Source organism: Onychomys torridus, chromosome 21, assembly GCF_903995425.1.
Source record: "Onychomys torridus chromosome 21, mOncTor1.1, whole genome shotgun sequence".
Taxonomy (NCBI): domain Eukaryota; kingdom Metazoa; phylum Chordata; class Mammalia; order Rodentia; family Cricetidae; genus Onychomys; species Onychomys torridus.
The window spans coordinates 39,367,841-39,391,948 of NC_050463.1; the positions used below are offsets into that span (position 1 = coordinate 39,367,841).

At 45.7% G+C, this 24,108-nt stretch overlaps 1 protein-coding gene across 1 annotated transcript; it reads left to right on the forward strand.

Annotated features, from left to right (window-relative positions):
• Nucleotides 1-4,256: 4,256 nt before the first annotated feature.
• Laptm4a (lysosomal protein transmembrane 4 alpha) lies at nucleotides 4,257-23,261 on the forward strand. Its single transcript, XM_036171344.1, has 7 exons — nucleotides 4,257-4,610; nucleotides 14,796-14,916; nucleotides 16,965-17,041; nucleotides 17,134-17,256; nucleotides 20,664-20,759; nucleotides 21,259-21,357; nucleotides 22,657-23,261. The coding sequence occupies exons 1-7, from the start codon at nucleotides 4,272-4,274 to the stop codon at nucleotides 22,729-22,731; spliced, it is 930 nt and encodes a 309-aa protein (XP_036027237.1). The 5' UTR covers nucleotides 4,257-4,271; the 3' UTR covers nucleotides 22,732-23,261.
• Nucleotides 23,262-24,108: the final 847 nt, after the last annotated feature.

A 24,108-nucleotide genomic window follows, 5' to 3' on the forward strand; every position in this document is an offset into this window, starting at 1 on the left:
CACACTTTTACACGGCCAATGCTAGGACCAGGTGCCTAAGCCCAGCAAGGTCATGCATATGGAACTTTATAAAATAAATGCTATTATGAATCTGAATGGTCCACTTTTCTGCCATTCAGGGCCAATGACCCCATTTCTGGATTGCCCATCCATCAGCAAATATTTATCAAGCTGGTCTTAGTGCTAGGTGGTTTGGTAAATAAAAAGATATATAAACATGTCCATTCCACCCAGAAGTTTACTCTAGGCAGGCAGTAAGACAGCTCATACAGACACTCAGTGAAACCAGCCTGGGCTGCTGGTGACCAGCCGTAGATGTGAACTGTGGCCACACATGGGGTGCCACATGAATGGTGCCTATTATGAAGCACTATTTCTGCATCTGGAGAGGGCTTCTTAAATCTTTCCATTAAAATGCCATAGCATAGGAAGGGCTGGGGCTGCATATATAGCTCAGCTGGCAGAGTGCTCAAAAAGCATGCATGAAGCCCTGAGTTTGATCCCCAGCCCTAACCCAGCACCCCATACATCTGGGCTTACAGCACATGCCTGTATCTGGGAGGTGGAGGGGTGGGAATCAGAAGTTCAAGGTCATCCTCGGTTAGACATTAAGTTCAAAGCTGCCTTGCCTACACGTGATTCTATCTTACATGTGTCCTAGATAAGCATTAGAAAATCAGAGAGGGAGGTTATGGGCAAAGATGATAGAAAAATAGACAACGGATGTACAGATGTGTGGACACACAAATCAGCCACAGTCTGTGTTAGGGATTTGACATGGCTATGTATCAATTCAGAACTTCATTCTCTCCTGTAATTTTTATTTTTACGATTCTTAAAAATTTAGGTGGTGGTTTGAATGAGAACACCCCACCCCCCCCACCCCCCCCCACCCCCACCCCCCCCCCCCCGCCCACATAGGCTCACATATTTGAACGCTTAGTCACCAGGGAGCGAAGTATTTGAAAGGAGTAGAAGGATTAGGAGGTGTGGCCTTGTTGGAGGAAGTGTCACTGGGATGGGCTTTGAGGTTTCAAAAGCCCATGTCAGGCTGTGTGTGTGTGTGTGTGTGTGTGTGTGTGTGTGTGTGTGCCCATGGATCAGGATGTAGCTCTCAGCTCCTTCTCCAGAACCATGCTCTCTGCCATGATGATAATAGACTAAGCCTCTGAAACTGTAAGCAAGCCTGCAATTCAATGTTTTCTTTTGTAAGAGTTGCCTTGTTCATGGTGTCTCTTCAGAGCAATAGAATAACGACAAGGACAGTGTGTGTATTTGTGAGTGTATGCTGTGTGTTTGTCCTCTGCCTTCCACATGACTCCTGTAGCATGTGCATGCCAACACTTATATATACAAATATGCACATCCACAAACATATAGATTTAAAAGGAAAAAAAAAAAGGCCAGCTAGATGGTTCAGCAGTTAAAAGTGCTCGCCTCGCAAGTCTGATGACCAGGGTTCAATCCCCAGAAGGTCAAAAGGAGAACTAACTTCCAAAAGCTGTCTTCTGACCTCCACACATACACACCTGCACCCACTCATGCATCACACACACACACACACACACACACACACACACACACACACACACAATGTTTTTAGTTAAAAAAAAAAGAATATAAAACTCTGTTCGTAGTATGAAGGGGGAAAGCTGATCGTGTTGCATTAGCTTTTGCTGGGTAATAAGCCACTGACAGGAAGTTTGGGCTTCCAACATTGTGCATCTAAGACCTTTTCTCATAACCAGAGAAACCGGACATCTATTCTGGTTTGAATCAGTTCTGTTGAATTCTGTGGTCAGCTGGTGAACTGATGTGAGGAGAGATGATCTAGAATATTCACACATCTGCTCATGGGTTTGGTACCTCCTGGGGTCACATCAATGGCTTATCCTGTTTATCCCTCAGCGGGTAGCAAGCTGCCAAGGGCTCTTCTGGAGTTTTTGCAGGCTTTTCAAAAGGACTGAGATGGCCAGGCCAAGGCACTAGCATTTTTCAAGTACTCTCTTTCTGCTGGTTTTACATTGGTGGAAATCAGCAGAGTCAGATGAAAGGGATGAAAAACTAGACTCTTAACCTCTTGACGGGAATTGCAGGGACTCATAAGGAAGAGAGACAAATACAGGGATGGGAAGAATGGTTGGCCATAGGCATCAAAGGTAGCCTTCCTTGAAGCCTTTGTTCTGTGGGGACATGAGGAAGAGAAGGAAGGAGACCTGAGAAGGTAGGAGAAGGAGCCAAGGGAGTTTGTAAGCCTTTCACTATTGCTTCACTTTGGGAAAGTATGTATGTGCTGAGATAAAATGTGATTGTTAGATTAAAGAGGAGGAGTGACCAGTGGCTTCCTTGGGGTCTCACATAAGGAAAACGTTGGGTTAGCAACTCTCAAGCTTGGGACGCTTCTCGGGTTAGAAGGCTAGGTTTAACAGAGCAGTGGTGATGGAGGAGGGGTAGACAGAAGAGAGAACTGATAAAGGTAGGCACCAAGGGAAGATATTTTTTAAACAAGAAACAAGATTGTGAGGACTCAGTACAGTGTTTGCCTAAAAGGCACAAAACCCAGGCTAGGGAAGAGGTAGGAGGGTCAGAAGACAGAAGGGAGAAACAAGAGGACCAGAAATTCAAGATCTTCCTAAGCTACACAGTGAGTGGGAGGCTAGCCCGAAATCCTGTCTCAAAACAGAAACAGAAACAAGAGAGAAAGAAAGAGGAAGAGGAAGGGAGATTAGGCCACCAGACACTTATATACAGGCAGGCAAAGCACTCATACACATAAAATAAAATCTTAAAAATAAACCAAAAGCCTAAAACAAGCACTTTCTCCTCTTCCAGAGGCCCAGAGTTCAGTTGCCAGCCCTCACATCAGGCAGCCTGTACTTTTGGCTCCAGGGGCACCTGATGTCTTCTTCTGGTTCCCCTAGCACCCCCCCCACACACACACAATGTGGCATAAACTCACAGAGACGTCTTAGGACCCTCAAAAACTAACAAGTTGTTGAGTTCCCCCTCATTTGCTTCTTCATAAACTAGGATAGCTGGCCAGTGAGCATCCAGGGATTCCTCCTGACTCCAACATCTGTCTGTCTGTAACAGAGCTGGGTTTTACAGAAAGGTAAAGCCCTGGGGCCTGGCTTTTCATGGGTCCTGGAAACCGAACTCAGATCCTCTCGATTGCCTGGCAAGCACTTTACCACACTGAGCTGTCTCCTCATGCCCAGTTCCATAGTCTCAAACAGAGATATGATATGATATATATCTATATATCTACATATCTATATATATGTCGTATGCTGTCACATTTCAAGGTAGCCACACGCCTTATACAAGTACAAAACAAACTCAGTCAAAAAACTTCACTCAGTTAAGCAGGATCCTAAGGTGTTAGAAACAATTTCCGGGGCCATTTAAAGCACCCAGTGTTGAAGTAGGAATGGGAAATGAATCACCCAATGTATGTATGTCAAATGGCTTTCTCTGAGAAGGGAGGAGATTCAGTAAGTCTAGTGAACACGTTTTAGAGAGGTCCAGCATCCCAAAGAAAAGCGGAGGATCACTCTGGAATCAGAACCCGCCAAAAAGTGTAGCTGGCTTCTCACTTAAGACACCGTGTTTCATTTCGTTTTTTGTTTTGTTTTGTTCTGTTTTTTCCTGGCCTATTTCAATGTGCTTCACAATGTTTCTCTTCAACATAAACTAATATCTGTGAAAACCCAGCGGCTAAGCGGTTTTTTCCACTTTTATCTTGCTTTCATTCTCCTTAATCCCTTGGCCTTTAGCACAGTCCAGTGGTATTTCTTGGCTCCCTCCGAGAAGGCTTCAGAGGGAAAGGGGGAAGGGCAGAAACCCAATCCTTCAGCCTTCGATTGTGGCCGGAGCCTAGAGGACCACACCAGGAAGGTAACCACGCCCCTTCCCCACTGGCGCCGCCCCTTCCTCTCCAGGCACGCCCCCCGCCAGCCGGCCCAACAATGGAGCGGGGCGGACACGTCACGTGAGCACCGCGGTGCCTTGACAAAGACAACGTGGCTAAAGAGACAGCGCCAGAGATCTCCGGGCCCGCTGTCGGCCACCCCACCACGTCTGGTTGATGGTGAACCACCGAGTTCCCCGCAATCCACACAGCCCCAGACCGCGGGGCGAGCCCCGTTCGCGCCGTCCCAACAGCGCCGGAGAGAGTTGAACTTTTGATTGGGCGTGAGCGGCTTCAATCGCCACAGTCTTTCTCCAATCAGAAGGCGGGGACTCCAGCCTGCCGCTCCTCATTGGTCTCTATGTGGCAGAAGGCGGAGGGAGAGCCGCCGAGCCCAGGTCGCGCGAGAGCGGCGCCCCGTCCTCAGGGCGCAGGCGCGCAGGAGTTGGCAGGGACTCCGGCCGAGGGCGGGCCAGAAGTCGCGTCGTTCGGCTCTGGACAGCGTCGCCGAGTCGTCTGGGTTCAACCGCTGGGCGGCCGAAAGCTTTTGTCAGGGGCCTGGGCGAGAACGAGGCCCGCGAGGTTCCCGATGGTGTCCATGACTTTCAAGCGGAGCCGCAGCGACCGGTTCTACAGCACCCGGTGCTGCGGCTGTTGCCATGTCCGCACCGGGACCATCATCCTGGGGACCTGGTACATGGTAAGGGGGCTGGCGGGTAGGGCCGAGCCACCCGGGCACTGCGCATGCGCGGCAAGTGGGCCTCGGGATGGGGGGGGGGGCGGGGACGTGGAAGTTGTGCTGGGGCCGGGGGGGGGGGGCGCTACTTTTCGGGGTGTTTTTTTCTTTTTTTTTTAAACTGTGGACTGAGGCCGGGGTCTTGGAGAGATGGGGCTGGAGGGGGATTTGGGAGAGGGGCGAGAACTGGATCGGTGTTTGGGGTTCGGGAAGGACGCGGGTCTCCACCCCCACCCTCCCCCAACGAAACCATTATGGTGGTCCCGGGTCTGCAGCCAGTTCGGACGTTGTTTTGTCGGAATGGGAAGAGAGATCCAGTTGTAAGCCATTTTTCCTCCCCCCACCCCCCCCCCCCCCCTCCGTGTCTCCTGGAGTTTTTGTTAAAGGCGTTTGGTGATGCAGCCAGACAGGCGTATGTTTTGAGTCTAGACGCTAGCCAGGATTTACACTGGGTCAATCCCCCGCCGCCCGCCCTCGTCCCGATCAGGTGCTTTTCATCTCAGGCCCGCCTCGGTTTGGAAAAGTTGTTTCTTGAGAGCCTACTGTTCCCCTGCTGACATTATTTTGGGGGGCTCCAGGATCTGTGTGATTTCTGTCACAGCAGGTGGACGGTCCTGTTGATTCCTGGTTCGGTAGAAACTCTTTTGTGATTTTTTTTTTCTTCTAACTACAGTTCTCAGTATCATTTTTATTGAATTTAATTTGCCTGCGATTTCCAAAAACAAAAACAAAAAAACCGTGATTCTTTTTAGGTAGTTTTAAGCTATTAAACTTTGCCGAAGCTTTAAGAAACTTGTCTTGTTGATTTGGCCCTTGGATGACTTGTGGGGTGGGGAGTAACGTTAGAGATACTGTGCAGTTTCTGATAATTATATGAGGAGCCAAGGAGGGAGAGGTTTACTTCCGACTTCTCCTCCTCCTTTTCCTGCTGTACTCTTTCCCCGCCCAGGATCTTGAAGTCATTAGTAACTGTTTGGCGGAACACCAGCTGAAAATCTTCAGGCAGATGGTTTTACAGCCCACCCCAGGGGACACTATCAGACCTCCACGTAATTGTTTTTTCAGTCTTGTATCTTAATGTAGATTAGAAAAGAGCATCATGTGTTAGGTTTATTTGCTTGCGCTGAGGTTATTTTCGTGTTTCCTGTACTTTTGTGCTCAAAACTTACTGTTCCTGTAGAATTAAGTATATCACATTTTCTTTAAGAAAGTGCCTCTTGTATTTGTTAACTGAGCTGTAGCCCCGGACCAGGACTAGTTAGTAACGGTCAGCTGGATTGTATATCGTCTTTGTTTTCTTTTGGCTGAGAGTATGGATTTTTAATTTCTTTTGTCTTTTGTCATCTTGCATTCTCCAAAATGATTAATTCATGTTTCCCGATCATCAGGTCTTACCTAACTCCCAGAAAATGGCCCTCCCTTGAACTTAGCTGAGAAAATAGGATTGAGCCTGGGATTCTTGCCTGCAGATTTCATCTTCCTGTTTCTTCTTGCGTCCCTCCGCTCACAGACAAAGGGCTTCAGACTCTTTGAAGAAGAAAATCACCATTCAGATGTTGGCAGCATTTCTCTACACTGTTTGCTAGGAGGAGTTTTTGATGTTGTGCATTTGGTTTACAAAAATGAACAGAGAACTCAAAATGCAGAGTAAAAGACTATAAAACTGTAGTAAGGACTTTTTTTTTTTTTTTACTGTGTGGATGATTTGCCTGTATGTTCGTCTGTGTACAACCTGTGTGCAGTGCCAGTGGAGGGCAAAAGGGGTTAGATTCTCCTGGGACTGGAGTTACAGATGACTGTTAGCTGTGTAGGTGTTGGTGTTGAACCCAGGTCCTCTGGAAGAACAACCAGTGTTCTTAACCACTGAGCCACCTATCCAGCCCCAAGCTCATATATTTTTTAACAAAATAGGGATTGAGTGGTTTAAATATGTAGCACAATTGAAGCTCTTGGGTGTGAAATGCCCCCCATCCCCCCAGTTTTAAAAAGATGCTATTTTGTGTCAACTTGGAGGTTAGATATTGTCAACTGTTTAATTCAGTCGATCTGTTTTACAATTCACGTACGGCATTTATTGGGCATTTTCAGTGTAAAGGGCTCTCAGCCACCTTGCGTGGCTTCTCTATTCGCAGTACCTGCTGCATGATAGATTCGAGTTCTGCTTGCTTTGACCATGACATCATCCCTTAATGTTGATGGTATTACAGAGACCTTTGGAGCACAGCCAGGAAAGTGGAACTTAGAGTCACAAGGGAGGAAGATGCGTGGCGATAAGAGTCTAATCAGATTAGGGGAGGAAACGGACATTTGTTTTGCCTATTACAGTAGTGTTGGCGACTACAAAACATATACAAGCCTCAGTTCTGTAGCAGTGTGAAGACATACTTTCTGTGAGTTGTGCTGCACTTAGGAGACGGGAACAGTGTAATGTGTAATGCCTCAAAGTAAAGAGGTCTCGTCCTAACTGTGCATTCTAATGCCATAAGCTCTAGTCAAATGGGCACAAGATGACATCAGGTGGAATGTCCTTTCCTTCATACGTCTGCCTTGCCCCTGTCCCCTTCCTAACCACTTTATCGTGAGCACTGCTGCTTGCCTCCAGGGGGACAGCACCACTTCATCTGTGAGGGGAAATATTGATGAGCTGGGTTGGCACAAGGCCTGTGTGCATGATTCTTTCTGTGATGTTTGAAACTTGGAGGCATAGCCCTCCCTCCTGCTGGGCCTGGACATTCTGTCAGTGATTGATAAAGACATCTTTAATTTCTTACTTTGGCTTCTATGGATTTTCTGTTAAGGCTAGCACAATCCTATATACCAAAGGATTAATTAATTTGCCAGGCATAGTAGCAGACTTGGGAGGTGCAGGATCAGGAGTTCAAATCCAACTTTGGCCACAGGCCAGCCTAGGCTAAATAGAATGCTATTTCCAAAACCAAACCAAACCCTTAAGTTTTTTTGTTTGTTTTTTGAGATGGTTTTTCTGTGTAGCTATGGCTGGCCTGGAACTCAATTTGTAGACCAGTCTGGCCTGGAACTCACAGAGATCCCCCTGCCTCTGCCTCCTGAGTGCTAGGATTGGGTGTCTGCCACCACTACCTGGCCCAAACCCTTAAGTACTAATAGTTGGTATTGATTAGATCTGTGGGACATAAAACCAGAATCAGTTATAGTACCAGAGTTGCCAAGACTGAAGAGTTGGCATTTGACATTTTTACGTTGAAAGAAGTACGTGTGGCATGAGTAATACACAATTTTAGAATGAGTTCAGCCTTTAATTTCTTTATCATTTATTAGAGAATTTGAAGCCAGATTATTTTAAACGAATTCTTAGGAGGTGTGAACTTAAATGTGTACTGAATCATGAATATGGAATTACAACGCCTGTTGGGGGAGATCATGTCAATGATACAAGTGCATTTTAAGCTTGTGTAACAGAAGACTTTCTCGTGGCTGTTTCATCCTGAAGTAATCTGGCATTAGGTAGACGTGAGGACAGATGTCCTCCTGCCGCAGGGGCCCTTCACTCACTCCTTAGTCCTGGCTCCTTAAGTAGCTGAAAGTCCGTCTTTCCTGCATGGTTTTGTGCTTTCAGTGTGTGGTATTTCTTCCCTCCGAAGAGCTCTTCTGCCTTTAGTTCACTCCAGAGTTCTTTTTCAGTTTACTCCCTGTCTGTATCTATGTGCGACGTGTGTGTGTGTGTGTGTGTGTGTGTGTGTGTGTGTGTGTGTGTGGTCATGCATGTGTCACACTGAATGTGTGGAGGTCAGAAGAGCTCTCTTCTACTGTTGCAGTTTTCTGTCAGGCTGCCTTCTCCAGGCTAGCTGGCCTGTGACTTTTGGGTGATACTGCGCTCTGTGTATCCCATCTCACACAGTGCTAGGATCACAGACGTGTGTCACTGGATAGGCTTGCTAGCTTGCTTGCTTTGTTTGTTTATTCATTCATTTATTTATTTTTCTGGGTGCAGGTCACCTGGCTGGTCTGGAGCTAGCTCCATGACCAGGCTCGTCCCAGCTCAGAGATTTGCCTCGTCTCTTCTGTGTGCTGGGATTAATGGCCAAGCCTCCACCACATCCAGCTGTATATGGCTTTCAGTGTGGTTTCCCATTCTGCGGGATAGTTGTTGGCTACAAATCAAGTCTGCGCAAATTCTTCAGAACTGAAATTGTATTGAGTAACTTTCTTCATCATAGTTCAATAGAACTAGAAATTGGTATAAGGAGGAATGGGAGAAGTCTTTCCAAAACCAGGAAGTGAAACTGTAGGTCTCCAAATGATGGGTAAAGAAGAGATTAAAAGGATGAATTGGCAATTTCTTGAAACAAGTAAAAGTAGCAACAGTGTTTCAAACCCAGGGACAGCAAAATCGGTGGGGGATTCACAGCCCTAAAAGTACCCACATGGAAAGTAGAGGAGTTGCAAACTGTATTTCTCAAGGAAGTAGGGAAACAAGAGCTAAGCCCAAAGCCCATAGGAGGAGAGAAGAGATAATAGATAAAAGCAGAATAAAAATGAAAAAGGCTACACAATGAAAACGGTCAGTTTTAGTTGTTGTGTTGAGATGGTTCTCTGCAGAGCTCTCTTTGTAGCTCATGCTGGCCTTAGACTCACTTGCTTCCCCCATCTCAGCCTAACAAGTGCTGGGATTCTAGGCATGGGTCGCTTTCCCTGGTGAGTTTTTGAAGTTTTCAACCCTTTAGCTAGGCTAAGAAGAACAAAACAAAACAAAACAAAACAAACAAACAACCCCCCCAAAAACCCAGAATCAGAGATGAGAAAGGTAATGATACAGTAATGTAGAGGTGTTTAAGAGACCAGTACAAAGAACTGTCTGCCACGAAACTGGGAAACTTAGAATTGGGTTTTCACAGATGGACTATTAAAGAGAATACCAGAAGAGAACAAGTAGTGTAATTGGATCAGTAGTGAAAAGTTTCCCGACAAAGGAAAGTCCAGGATCTGGTTATTTCACCAAGGGATTCTACAAAATATTTAAAGAGCCACTATTGTATTTCCAAATTAGTCTACAAAAATGGAGCGCACAAACAATAAAACCCTCTTAAAATACTCTAGGCCAGTATCTCTGATGGACAGTGCAGACATTCCTAATAAAACACTGGTAAACAGAATTTAATATCACATAAAGTAAATCGTGATCAAGTGGGATTTACCCTGCGGATTCAAGGATAGCTCAACTCACGTAAATTAATAAATGTGGTGAAGGATGAAGGACTGGATCCATATAACCATTTCAGTAGGTGCAGTTATGTATTTGATAAATTTCATCGAATGGAAAACGTGGAACTGGAGAGATGACCCGGTGGTTAAGAGTTCAATTCCCAGCACCTGTGTGGTGGCTCACAACTGTCAAACTTTAGTTCCAGGGGTCAGGCACCAGACATACAATGCAGTGACAGGCATGCAGGCCGAACATCTAGAAATAAAATAGTTGAAAAATATTTACTCTTAAAGTGGGTATGCAGCACAGTAAAGCCATGTAATACTCACAGCTAGCACCATACCTAACTAGCTCTTCTCTCAGATCAGAAACCAAGTGACAGTACCTCCTTTTAACACTTCTGGTAAACTTTCATGGCTGAACATGGTTGAAAGTCCTAGCCAGAGCAGTTTGCCAAAGAACCAGATGAGCTTACAGGTAGGCAAGGAGGAGGTCAAGGCTCTCTGTTTACAGATGACACAGTCAGATGTGTAGAGAACCCCGAAGACTGAAAAACAGCTCAGAGTTAAGGAAGTTAAGAGTCGTGGAGTAGTAAGACACCTTCAGAACTAGAAGTGTGTTTATATGCCAGTAGCCAACTCTGGGGGAGAGATTAAGAAAGCGCTCACGCTTGTCATAGCTGTGAAAGCAGAACAAGAACAACAGCCCTGCTTTAACCAAGAAAAGATGCACAGTGAGGATAAAGCACCGAAGAAAGACTTCAAACAGGTCACAAACAGACGCCAAGACTGCCTGTATTCATGAGTCAGTATTGTTAGATGCCATACTACAAAAGGGATCGGTAAACGCAAGGTACTTGTCTTTCCATTAATAGGAGAAAACATCCTAAAAGTTGAATGGAACCACCAAGCCTGTACCAAAGAAGTCTTGAGTAAAAAGATAAGGCTGGAAGAACATACTGTCCAGTGTCACAATATCAAGCTGGCATAACCAGCCCTGCTACAAAAATAGATGTGAGGACCATTGGACAGACTGGAGAACCGACAAATAGCCACACTCTCAGCAGCCAAGTGATTTTCAAGAGGTGCCAGAAATATACCTCTGCACAAGCACATTCTCCTCAGTGAACAGTGCTGGGCAAACTGCACATCCACACTTCTAGAGGAAGGAAACCAGACCCTTCTCTCTCATCTGTAAAGGCAGCTTGAATATTATAAAATACTTGAGTATAAAATCTGAAGCTAAACCTACTAAGAGAGAAGGTAGGCGAAGCGCTGAGCGATGAAACAACCCTTAGGAGGAAAGCGTTTGGTTGGCTTTCACTTCCGCATAGGAGTCCATCAGAGGGCAAGTCAGCAGGAACTCAGCCAGTGTGGGGACCTAGCGGAACTGGAGCAGAGGCTGTGGGGAGAGGTCAAGGAGGAGCTCTGCTTCCTGCTTGCTCAGCCTGCTTTCCAGTGCCTATCAGGACCACCTGTCCAGTGAGCTGGGCGCTCCCACACCAATCATGAATCAAGAAACTTCAGACTTGGCTGCACAAAATCTTATGAGGCATTTTCTCAATTGAGAGTCCCTCTTTCCAGATGACTCTGCCTTGTGCCAAGTTGACCAAAAGTGAACACACACACACACACACACACACACACACACACACAGCAAACCACGATAGTCTGAGCAAGAATGTAAATGCATAGTCAACCAAACACACATACAGGATTGCATCAAACCAAAAGACATCTTCACTGCAAAAGAATCAGAATGGTGAACAGGCAACCTATAAGAATGGCAGAAGATACTTGGAAACTTTCTCACAAGAGATTAATACCTAAAGTATACCAAGAACTCACCAGCAAAAGCAAATAATCAAATTTAAAATGGGGAAATAAATTGAATAGACATTCTCAAAAGAGGTAAAAAGATCAGCAAGACCAACAAGTACGTGGAAAAAATTCTGAATGTCATGTGATGGCATATCACCCTAGTGAGTGAATGCCTGTCAACCAGACGGAGAGTGGCATGTTGGCAAGGACCGGGGGAAAGAGGAACACCTGTGGTATAGCCGCTTTTGGAAAAACAGTGTGGAGGCCCCTCAGTTTAAAAGAACTGCCATAAAACCCAGAGATGGCAGTGGTGGGTTCTTACCCACGGAAAACGAAATCAGTGTATCAAGGAGATCCATTGCAGCGCTGTGGACAGTAGACAAGGGAGTCAGCTGAGGTGCCCATTGATGATAACGGACAAGGAAGACAGGGTCTGTGTTCACAATGGGTACTATTAGCGGGAATAAACAAAACTCACTTGCGGCAACATGGGTACAACTGACGTAGTCAGCTACAGAAAGGCAGATACGGGATCTTACCTACAGATGACAAACTAGCTTACTTTATAGACCTACAGGGTTGTGGTTACTAGAGACTGAAAGGCAAGGGGAGGGGACAGTAAGCAACAAGAGAAGAGTAAAATTAGTATCCTCTTGCAGGGAGGAGGATGACAGCTGTCAATATTGCATCAGTTATGAGAGAGTTCTCATTGCAAACATTTTTTTTTTCCCATGACAGGGTTTCTCTGAGAAGTTTTGGTGCCTGTCCTGGATCTTGCTCTGTAGACCAGGCTGGCCTCGAACTCACAGAGATCCGCCTGCCTCTGCCTCCACTGGGATTAAAGGCGTGCACCACCACTGCCCGGCTGCAAACAAGTGTTTGGAGGTTATGGCATGATTGTCTGGGGTTGACCAACAACACATGGTGTCTAAGTGCACTAAAACATGCCATCGTATTCCATAAAGATGTATAAATGCTGGCTAACGTTAAAGAAAAATAACCCCCCCCCCAAAGTCCTTGAGTCTTCTGGGGTGGGTGTGACTGAATCACAGAGGAACTGCCGCCCTGGGCCTGAGCGCTTCCCTGGACTTCCCTTGTTCCTTCCTACCACATAAAAGGCACTCCATGTTTCCCACTGCTTATTTACTCAGGTGCGGTGTGCAGAGGCGTTTGAAGTCTGCTCCTCCTTGAGTCATAGGTGCTTTGCCTCTGTTGTTGGCACGTGTGCCGGCTTCTACCTGGCCTTGGCACTTGGTTTACAAGCCTCTATTTTCAACTTCCTTTCCTGAAGACAATGGGGAAAGGTCAGGAATATTTTGGAAGACTTTGTATGTAGTAGAGTGTTTTAAAGGCTTTTTAAGCTATAGGGTTACAGTTGGTTTTAATTTCTTGAAAAATCCCTCAGGGAACTTAGAACTATCAGCTGAATTTAATGTAAGTTGCCAGGATCCGCATATGAGCACAGAGTAGGTATTCAGTGGTAAGCGCTTAGGATTGCAAGTACTGGTTCTCTAGATCAGTCACCGTCATATTCAAAGTATGACCCACAGTGAAGTGAACAGGCAGACAGTGGAAAATTCTGTGACGTTCTTACAGAAGAAAAGATGATTTATTTTTTAAAAAGTCATGCATATGATAATACTTTGGACATATGGACTGCAGCATGTATACAACTACATACACACATACATTCAAATACATATTTAACCTCCCTAAGTTTTGGTATTTCATTTCCTTCGTTGGCCTGTTAACATGAATATTTTTCTGTGCCATGCTAAGCTTTTTTACTCAGGTGATAATTATGTTCAGTAAGCAAAAGTTTGCTGAATGGATTTCAAACTGATTTCCCAACACAAGATAACATATCTAACTTGATGATGAAACTGGATCTGCTTTTCTACCAAATATTTGAAAGCTTGGCCTGATATAAAGAAAATACCTTTCTTGGGTGTTATCATTCATCCATCATTTAGGGTGGACAGGGGAAAGTAGTTTCAGGTACTGTTGCTAGAAAACTTGGGAGTGTCAAATGTTGGGACTTCTGGAGGAGGAGTAGGAGGAGGGCAGAGTCTGTGACCTTTGGTTATGGAGTTCATCTTGTTTTCATACCTTACTGGTTTCCATATTGAATCTTCGCCAGGACTGTTTCTGACACTTAAGGCCATATGTTCTGAGAGAATGCGGGGATCACAGCCAGAGTGCTGCATAGTGTTAAAGTGGGGTTTGGATTACTGATAGGATAGGGAAACTCATGGTAAATGATGGGGTTTCAGCAAGATGTTGGCCACAGACCCAAGATGTTCCTTAGTGCTCACGCATGCGCTCTGTCTCTCTCTCTGTGTATATGTGACTTACATGGAGACGGTTCATTATTTCATGATGATCACATTTCAGAATGATGACACCAGAGAGAATCAGTCTGTAGGATGTCAAAATCTAGAAAATCTTGGTGGGCAGGAATGTAGTCAGATAAATTTGCTTACAGGTTCATGCCCCAGCCTCTGAATCTGTTGCAAGGAAGCTATTGAATTAAGTATAGGGAAACAATTAGGTGTTGTATAGAGTTACTCTTGTGTGACATTGCAAAAATGCACAAAGCCTTTGGAATTGGTGAGTCAGGTTGGGGACTTGTCAGTTACGCTGGAGCACACGCAGGGGAAGTAGGCAGGGAGCTGAGCCATGCTGGAAAGGTGGGGGAGTGGTTTGAGGACTCGAATGTTTAGTCTCCACGTTTGGAGGTCGCCGTGGGTATTAGAGGAACACATTGACTCGGAAGGTAGAATTAAGACTAATGCAGGGCACCATCATCCCTTTAGGGAATCTATTCAGCTTGAACCAAGCGTATGGGGGTGCTTTGGGGGAATTACAGGCATCTGCATGTTGGTGTGTGAAGAAATATGTGTCTCTGGACCTGAAGTTTGTGATAATGCCCTCATTTTACATTCTGTGCATTTTACTCTAGTTTTTCGGCATTATCACAGGGTTAGGCATCTCTACATGTGCTGTGGCCTTTAACTGTTCTCACCATGGTAACTGAATGATTTCTAGTTACTATAGGAGAAATAGTATTCAATGTAACCCAGCATCTGGAGACTCTGAAGACTGTTCCCTGATTAGAAGTTCACATACAGCTCTTGTCTTTCTCAGGTGGTCAACCTATTGATGGCAATTTTGCTGACTGTGGAGGTGACTCATCCAAACTCCATGCCAGCTGTCAACATTCAGTATGAAGTCATTGGTAATTACTACTCATCTGAGAGAATGGCTGGTAGGTCTTTACTGTAAAGGATATTACTGCCAAGTTTTTTATATAAAGCCAATTGTAGTCTATCCGAATGTTAGAGGAAGGTTGATGAAATTATGCTTCAGTTACACTTCAGAAGGTTAAATAATTGCATAGTAAGTAACAAGTTAAAGGTTATTTGATCTACTTGTTGAGACAGGAACAAGGCAGTCAGTAAGAATTACAGTGGAGCATCTGGAGAGAAGATGTAATGGCCTACTAGGTTTTGGAGACATGTACATATGCCTTGACTGTAGATACCAGAGATAGAGGAAATGGGAAATAAAACAGGCTTGAGACTTTCGAGGGCTTGCTGCCACATGTAGCCAGGGTCAAAAATTTGTGTTAGAACAAATGGACTATTACAGTAGAGTATAAAATACAATGCACAGTTCTCTTGTTTATGTGGAAAGAGACCTAACACCACCATTACAAAGAAACTAGCTCTAGAACAGTCATATCAATTGTCCTTTTAAACCCATTTATTTCCTGATAGCAGTTATTTTTTATTACCAGTTATTCTTTAAAATACAGGTATAAAACAATTCTGGTTGAATTTGTATTATTACAAGTTACATCATAAATTCAGTACTTACAGAAAATTATGCCCCAGGATTTGGATATAATTTCTGCATGCTTAGTTGTTACATTTCAGTTCAGAAAAGTGTTCCCAGATCATAAGTGTGTTTATAATACTATAGATCTTAATACCAGGATTTAAAATTTTATTAGCTTTTAATATGAAGTTCAGAACTTCCTTACATTTGTGATCACCTGTGATCCAAGGTTGAAGATTTGTATCTTTTTGAAATGATTGTTTTGCTTTATTTGTGCACCATGTATGTATGTACAGTGTCTGCAGAGGCCAAAAGAAGGTGATGTGAACTGCAGTTTGTAAGTTACCATGTGGATGCTGGGGACCAACTCTAATTGTCCTGTAAGAGCAGCGACCCTTTGAACTGCTGAGCCCTTTCTCTAGTTCTGATCTGTGTCCTTTTTGTGGTTGTTGTTGATGTTAAATACTTAACAATTCTGTGGCTGTGAGTGTTTAGTGTGAGTGTTTAGTGGTTATTCTTCGTTTTTGTTGTCCTTTAGTTTCTTTCTAAGCTCTTAGTTCCGTGTATGTATAGGGTATGTGCATGTGAGTGCAGATGCCTGGGGGCCAGAGGCTTCCCACTCCCTGGAACTGGAGTTACAGGCGATTGTGAGCAGCCCGACATGGGTGCTGGGAACTGTACTTGGGTCCTCTGCAAGAGCAGCAAGCCGAGCCCCCCTCTCCCTTTAGGTTATTAGTGTCTGTCCAGAGTCACAGGATCAAGTACAGGTTGTGAAGAAACTCACCCAGTCAAGTGTGGTTAATATTGTTGGGGATTCTTTGGGTGTGTTCTGAAGGAAATAGTGAATGTGGGATTAATGCAGACTGAGGAGAAGTTGAGTGGAATAGACCTCTGTGGGGAGAGAAGGCAGACTGAAGGGCGTGGGTCAAAGGTTTGAGATGCTGGGGTGGAATTAATGGAGAACATTGAATTTCAGGTTCTATTCTTATCAAAGCACGAGATATATCTGTAGTTTTCTGTGTGTAGCTCATCTGTCTTTTAAGCAAACAGCAGCTTTTCCTCACCTTACAAAGCCAGCTTGTGTGAATTCTTTCATAGTGTTTGCATTGCTTCTGTCTGTGTTTCAACTTGCCATGTTGGGTTTTGATTGTCTCTTTGCACTCTGACATGTAGAGGCACAAGGGAGCAGTTTTCTACAGTGTGACGTGGTTCATGTCCATCCTAAACAAAGTCAGTGAATTGTTGCACCAGTTTAACGTGGGAAGGCATGTGTAAATGTCTCCATTTCTTAAAATGCCAAGGCTTAGAGTTTCTTCTCTTCTTGGCCTTAGATCTTTTGAGAGCCAGTTTTGAAAGCAATTATGGTTACTTTAAACATGTATATGTAAACATTTTAAAACATCATTTTATCACCCAGAGTTTCATTTCTTTCATTGCATATGTTGCTTACTTAGATTTCTGTTCTTGTTTTCTTAGATAACGCCTGTGTTCTTTTTGCCGTCTCCGTCCTTATGTTTATAATCAGTTCAATGCTGGTGTATGGAGCAATATCTGTAAGTCATTCATATTCCACCTTTCCTGATTTGACCTTTGCCAAGGGCAGTGGTCTATACGTGCACTAAACGTGGCTTTTCTTCGGCTGCAGTACCAAGTGGGCTGGCTGATTCCCTTCTTCTGCTACCGGCTGTTTGACTTCGTTCTCAGTTGTCTGGTGGCCGTCAGCTCTCTCACTTACTTGCCGAGAATCAAGGAATATCTGGATCAGCTAGTAAGTGTGTGTGCCATTTAAACTTTCCCACCGAAGTAAATATACTTTCATTGCAATCCTGAGGCAACCTTAGGAACCATTTTTAACTGCCTTTGCCTTTTACAGTATCTTAAACTCACTTCGATGTTAAAACCATAAGATAGAAGTAGACGGTTGTTGTACCATACCATTTGGACAGCCCAGAACTAAAAGCCGGTAAAGAGAGTTAGTGTGGAAGAGATAGTTGAGCTACCGTGTTCCAATAGAGTATGTGACTGTATTTGGTGCTTATTAGGGATTGGTATTTCATTTTTATCAGAGTGGTAGCATGTGTCTGTCTGTGTGTCCGCTGTACCCTAGCCCTGCTGTGTCTGTGTGTCCACTGTACCCTAGTCCTGCTGTGTCTGTCTGTGTGTCCACTGTACCCTAGTCCTGCTGTGTCTGTCTGTGTGTCCACTGTATCCTAGTCCTGCTGTGTCTGTGTGTCCACTGTACCCTAGTCCTGCTGTGTCTGTCTGTGTGTCCACTGTATCCTAGTCCTGCTGTGTCTGTGTGTCCACTGTACCCTAGCCCTGCTGTGTCTGTGTGTCCACTGTACCCTAGTCCTGCTGTGTCTGTGTGTCCACTGTATCCTAGTCCTGCTGTGTCTGTGTGTCCACTGTACCCTAGTCCTGCTGTGTCTGTCTGTGTGTCCACTGTACCCTAGCCCTGCTGTGTCTGTGTGTCCACTGTACCCTAGCCCTGCTGTGTCTGTGTGTCCACTGTACCCTAGTCCTTCTGTGTCTGTCTGTGTGTCCACTGTATCCTAGTCCTGCTGTGTCTGTTTGTGTGTCCACTGTATCCTAGCCCTGCTGTGTCTGTGTGTCCACTGTATCCTAGCCCTGCTGTGTCTGTGTGTCCACTGTATCCTAGTCCTGCTGTGTCTGTGTGTCCACTGTACCCTAGTCCTGCTGTGTCTGTGTGTCCACTGTATCCTAGCCCTGCTGTGTCTGTGTGTCCACTGTACCCTAGCCCTGCTGTGTCTGTGTGTCCACTGTATCCTAGCCCTGCTGTGTCTGTGTGTCCACTGTATCCTAGCCCTGCTGTGTCTGTGTGTCCACTGTATCCTAGCCCTGCTGTGTCTGTGTGTCCACTGTATCCTAGTCCTGCTGTGTCTGTGTGTCCACTGTATCCTAGCCCTGCTGTGTCTGTGTGTCCACTGTATCCTAGTCCTGCTGTGTCTGTCTGTGTGTCCACTGTACCCTAGTCCTGCTGTGTCTGTGTGTCCACTGTATCCTAGTCCTGCTGTGTCTGTGTGTCCACTGTACCCTAGTCCTGCTGTGTCTGTCTGTGTCCACTGTATCCTAGTCCTTCTGTGTCTGTCTGTGTGTCCACTGTATCCTAGTCCTGCTGTGTCTGTGTGTCCACTGTATCCTAGTCCTGCTGTGTCTGTCTGTGTGTCCACTGTATCCTAGTCCTGCTGTGTCTGTGTGTCCACTGTACCCTAGTCCTGCTGTGTCTGTGTGTCCACTGTATCCTAGCCCTGCTGTGTCTGTGTGTCCACTGTATCCTAGCCCTGCTGTGTCTGTGTGTCCACTGTATCCTAGCCCTGCTGTGTCTGTGTGTCTACTGTATCCTAGCCCTGCTGTGTCTGTCTGTCCACTGTATCCTAGCCCTGCTGTGTCTGTGTGTCCACTGTATCCTAGTCCTGCTGTGTCTGTCTGTCCACTGTATCCTAGCCCTGCTGTGTCTGTGTGTCCACTGTATCCTAGTCCTGCTGTGTCTGTCTGTGTGTCCACTGTACCCTAGTCCTGCTGTGTCTGTGTGTCCACTGTATCCTAGTCCTGCTGTGTCTGTGTGTCCACTGTACCCTAGTCCTGCTGTCTGTCTGTGTCCACTGTATCCTAGTCCTTCTGTGTCTGTCTGTGTGTCCACTGTATCCTAGCCCTGCTGTGTCTGTGTGTCCACTGTACCCTAGTCCTGCTGTGTCTGTGTGTCCACTGTATCCTAGTCCTGCTGTGTCTGTCTGTGTGTCCACTGTATCCTAGCCCTGCTGTGTCTGTGTGTCCACTGTACCCTAGTCCTGCTGTGTCTGTGTGTCCACTGTATCCTAGTCCTGCTGTGTCTGTGTGTCCACTGTACCCTAGTCCTGCTGTGTCTGTCTGTGTCCACTGTATCTTAGTCCTTCTGTGTCTGTCTGTGTGTCCACTGTATCCTAGTCCTGCTGTGTCTGTGTGTCCACTGTATCCTAGTCCTGCTGTGTCTGTCTGTGTGTCCACTGTATCCTAGTCCTGCTGTGTCTTGTGTGTCTTACTCTATCCTAGTCCTGCTGTGTCTGTGTGTCCACTGTATCCTAGTCCTGCTGTGTCTGTCTGTGTGTCCACTGTATCTTAGTCCTTCTGTGTCTGTCTGTGTGTCCACTGTATCCTAGTCCTGCTGTGTCTGTCTGTGTGTCCACTGTATCCTAGTCCTGCTGTGTCTTGTGTGTCTTACTCTATCCTAGTCCTGTACTAAACACCTTTGGTGAATGCTGCAGCTATAAAAAGAAATTTCCTCTTTGGGGAACCAACATGTATTGAGGAGTCAAGATATAAGACACTTTATTAGACAACAAATGACTTGCCCTCTTGGCAGTCTAAGTTAAGAAAAAACTTAGACTAATGCCATATAATGGGATAGAGCGGCAGGGGATATTCCAGGCTGAAGCGGTCAAGGAGGGCTTTGTGGAAGAGTTGGGGAAAGCTGCTGGGGGCAGCTGCAAGCTTAAGGACAGGTGTGTAGGTAAGAACATCAAACAGCAGACCCCCTGCTCTTTTACAGACCCTGCTGTGTTTCCCTTCTATTCAACTGGCTTAGTCTTTTCAGTTAGAGAGTACTTCCTCTGCTGGCCTTGTTAAACCCTCACTTCCCTTCAGTGCCCTTCTCCCGATACCAAACTCACTGCCTTGTCCAGAGTCAGATGAATGTGCTTGACCCTTCCCATTACAGCCAGTGTGTCAGTAGTAAATCTTGTCCCCTTTCTTGCCTGGCCTGCAGACTGTGGCGTGTCTCCTTTTTACCCATCAAATGCAGAGTTGAGACCAATATTTGACTCCTAGAAAAGTTGTTCCTTCCTCCATGGAAGACTGAATGGCCTGGGAACTTAAGCAATCTTTGCTCCTTCTGATTTACTGACCCAGGACAAGGCTGTGGTGCCCTACAGGTGGTTACATTTTGTCAAAGGCCAGAAAGATGGAAAATAGCGGCCACTAAAGAGAATATTAGCTTTGATAGACTTCTTTGTTAGTTAACCTAGCCATTAAAGAGGTACATCTAAAGTAATGAGTGTGTCTGTTGATGAGAAGGGGCTCGGACATGCTGTGTTGGTTCCTGTGTGTGACTTTGCAGTAGCCTGTCACTCCCGGAGATGACCATGGTGGAGTTGTCATTCTGTGTTTGTGTTTTAACAGCCTGATTTCCCCTACAAAGATGACCTCCTGGCTCTGGACTCCAGCTGCCTGCTGTTCATTGTTCTTGTGTTCTTTGTGGTCTTTATCATTTTTAAGGTACGGAGTTTGTGAGTCACTGGGGGGCCTGGTGAGACTGTAACCCTTTCCCCTGTCTGTCTGTCTCCTTGGGGGTCACAGGTGAGGTAGGATTTGTAGTGGTGGTGTCATTTCTGGCACAGTGGTGGAGAGGACTTGCGGGTAAGGGATGGGTCCCCGTCTTCGGTCCACTGAGTGGTTGGCACTTGTATGTTTTCAAAAGTGCTTCATGGGGGTTGGGGATTTAGGCCCTGGGTTCTGTCTTCAGCTCTGAAAAACAAATAAACAAAAAAAGTGCTTCGTGGTTGTAGTGGAAATCCATTCAATTCTGAACATTGGGAGCGCTGGAATTTCCTCCAGTGTGCTGGTTAACAGACTTAAGTCTCCAGCTAGAGTCTCTGTGAGAGACTTGTGAGGTTTAAGGGAGCCTGCCGGTCCTGGGTTCCTTCTCCACAGACAGTACAGAAGGGGTGGAGGTCCTCTGGCCCCAGCTGCCTGCTGAGCTCTGTTCTCCCTTCAGGCTTACCTCATCAACTGTGTTTGGAACTGCTACAAGTACATCAACAACAGAAACGTGCCGGAGATTGCCGTGTACCCTGCCTTTGAAGCGTCTCCACAGGTTGGCTTCCGTTTCACACACCAAACTGCCTCTGGCTCTACTGACACCTCCAGAAGTGAATGTGGGGCTTGCGTGTGTGTAATGTCCATAACTGTGGCTTGGGACATGGATAGCTTGAACCCATGCACGTATGAGATTTAGCATTTCTCACTTGTGCACACAAGCTCTTTGAACTGTTGGCCTAGCTTGACGGCTAGGTTGATTTGTTAGTGGTCCTCACAAGTGTTGTTTCTGGTCAGATAAGCTCGGGGAGAGGGAAGGTAAGAGAGGGGTTGTGTGTGACGGTTGTGATGGAGTCTGAGTGCTGAGCCCACCTCTCAGAACCCTCTTTGCTGCTCCTCTGTCTTCCCAGGTTTTTAGCACATAGGATACATATGGCCCAGCCTGTCACTTGGAGGATCTTAGGCTAGAGTGGGCTTTAGAAAGGTTTGTCTATTATCCCAAAGGGAAGGATGGCTACAGATTATGATGAAACTTGGGACACTGGCAGCTTCCTGTGGAGTGATCAGTGGGGCCTCTCCCCAGATCCTTAGCCCTTGAAGTATGTATGTACAGTTAGCACTGGGGCTTTATTGGCCGCCTGCCAGCAAACGCTTTGTTCTTTTTAATATGCACAGGTTAGTCCAGAGGAAGACTTCTAGTTCTGCAATCCATCCCTCCCTCCCTCTTCCCTCCCATCCCACCCCATCCCATCCCATCCCATCCCATCCATCTCATTCATTCCTCAGTCCTGTCTTGGTCACTGTCCTATTTCTATGAAGAGACACCATGAGCAAGGCAACTCTTACTTTTTTTTTAAAGCATTTAATTGGGGCTTGTTTACAGTTTCAGAGACTTAGTGTATTATCATCATAAGGGGTGTGGGGCATGGTGGCAGGCAGGCGTGATGCTGGAGAAGTAGCTGAGAGAAAGAGAGAGAGATAGCGACAGACTAGGCCTGGCATGGGCTTCTGACTCCCAGTCAGTAAGGCCATTCCTTCCTCCTAATTCTTCTAGTCCTATCAAAGAGTTCACCTCCAGTGGTGGAGCATTCAAATATATGAGCCTGTGGGTGGGGAACATTCTTATTCCAGCCATCACACATCCCATCCATCCAGTTCTAGTGATCATGATCTTGAGTCAGTGTGTCGCTGCGTGTGGAGTTCAGGCTGCTCAGACGTCTGTGTTCTCAGGACCTGTTGAGCTAACAGTTCAGTCTTCCTCAGAGTTGTGGGCTCCTACTTGGGACAATATGAAAGCTGATTATTCTGGAAAGAATGTAGAGGGGCGTCGCCTGATGGAATTCTTTTCTCTCTTCAGTATGTTTTGCCGACCTATGAAATGGCCGTGAAGATGCCTGAGAAAGAGCCGCCGCCTCCTTACCTGCCTGCCTAGGACGTTCTGCCTTGTCAATAAACCCTATACCAGCTTCTTGTCTTGTTCATTTTACAGAAAGCTGCAACGCGGGGCTCTCAAGACTTGTTTGATATAAAGTGCACTGTCTTGTCTGAGCATTTATTTTCAAACACTAAGGAGCTTTTGGACATTTATTAAAACCTTTTGTTAAGTATCACATTTTAGAGACTCTTGGAAGACAATCTAGGTTAAGCAAGAGCAAAGTGCCATTGTTAGCCTTTAACTGGGGGAGGGAGGGGAAGGGTAGTCTCCATATTTTCTTTTTTAACTTTGCACTTTCTTTGTATAATGGTTTGTGTTTCAGATGTTTGATGCCCTGGATATTTTCAGGAGAGTGAATACAGTGTTTAGAATGGATGAGTTGGATGTAAGATCTGCAGTTTCCAGCTCTATGAAACAGGAAATGTAATAGCATTTTGACTTGTCCATGGAAGATGGTGGTTGCATGCTTCTAATTTGTATGTTTCCATCTTTGTGATAAGATGCTTTAATAAACCTCTCAAATTTTACTGTTGTCGTTCTTAAATGTGCCTAACTTTGTCTGCTGTGGTGGGCATGCATCCTCTTCCTTAGTGACGGGTGTGTTTGGAGAAGTGTTGGGTAGTGTCCTTACGTTAAAATTTTTATTTGTTTTCTTACATAATGAGAAGTCCTTAACTGGCTCCTGGATAGAAGGATGATGGAGGAGTCAGGGAGAAGTGAGGTGGGTGGGGCCCTTTGAGCAGAGGGAGAGGGCGGGATTCTACTGTACAGGATCAGTAGGAGTTTATACAGCAACCTAGAATTTCAAAGAGAAGACGGGACATTTGAAGATGTCCAGTTAGAATCCCTCAGTAGGCACTCAAGAGTGTCTGTGCATGCCTGGCTGGTTGGATGCTTCAGTGTCGTTCCCCTCCTTCCCTGCAGTTTGGCCTCTAAGGATCAACTTGAGGGTGATTAGCCCAGGATTCTGTTTCAGGCCCTCCCATAGCTGGTGCACTGAGATTGCAGTGTGAGCTTCCTTTCAGGTAGCTTTGGAATCCAGAAATAGAACCATTAGCGTTTGAGAGAAAACAGGGCAAGCAAGCTATAAATCTTGCAGCTGCCCAGAGGAGGAAGATGGGAAAGAAGGAAGGGCATGATGATCGTAAGCAGCCTTGTGGTGGGAAGGAATGGAATGAAAGTCAGCAAGCCTAGAATGTGTGGGAACGCATGCCCAGGCTTTGGTTGGAAAGAAAAGGGAAAGTCTTACTGGCCAGCAGGCTTGCATGGGTGTGGTACCTCAGTGCAACCAGATGAAAAGTACATGTAACTGCGCCTTAATTGGGGATTTTTGATATGATCTCCTGTAGCCCAGGCTGGTCTTAAACTCATTTA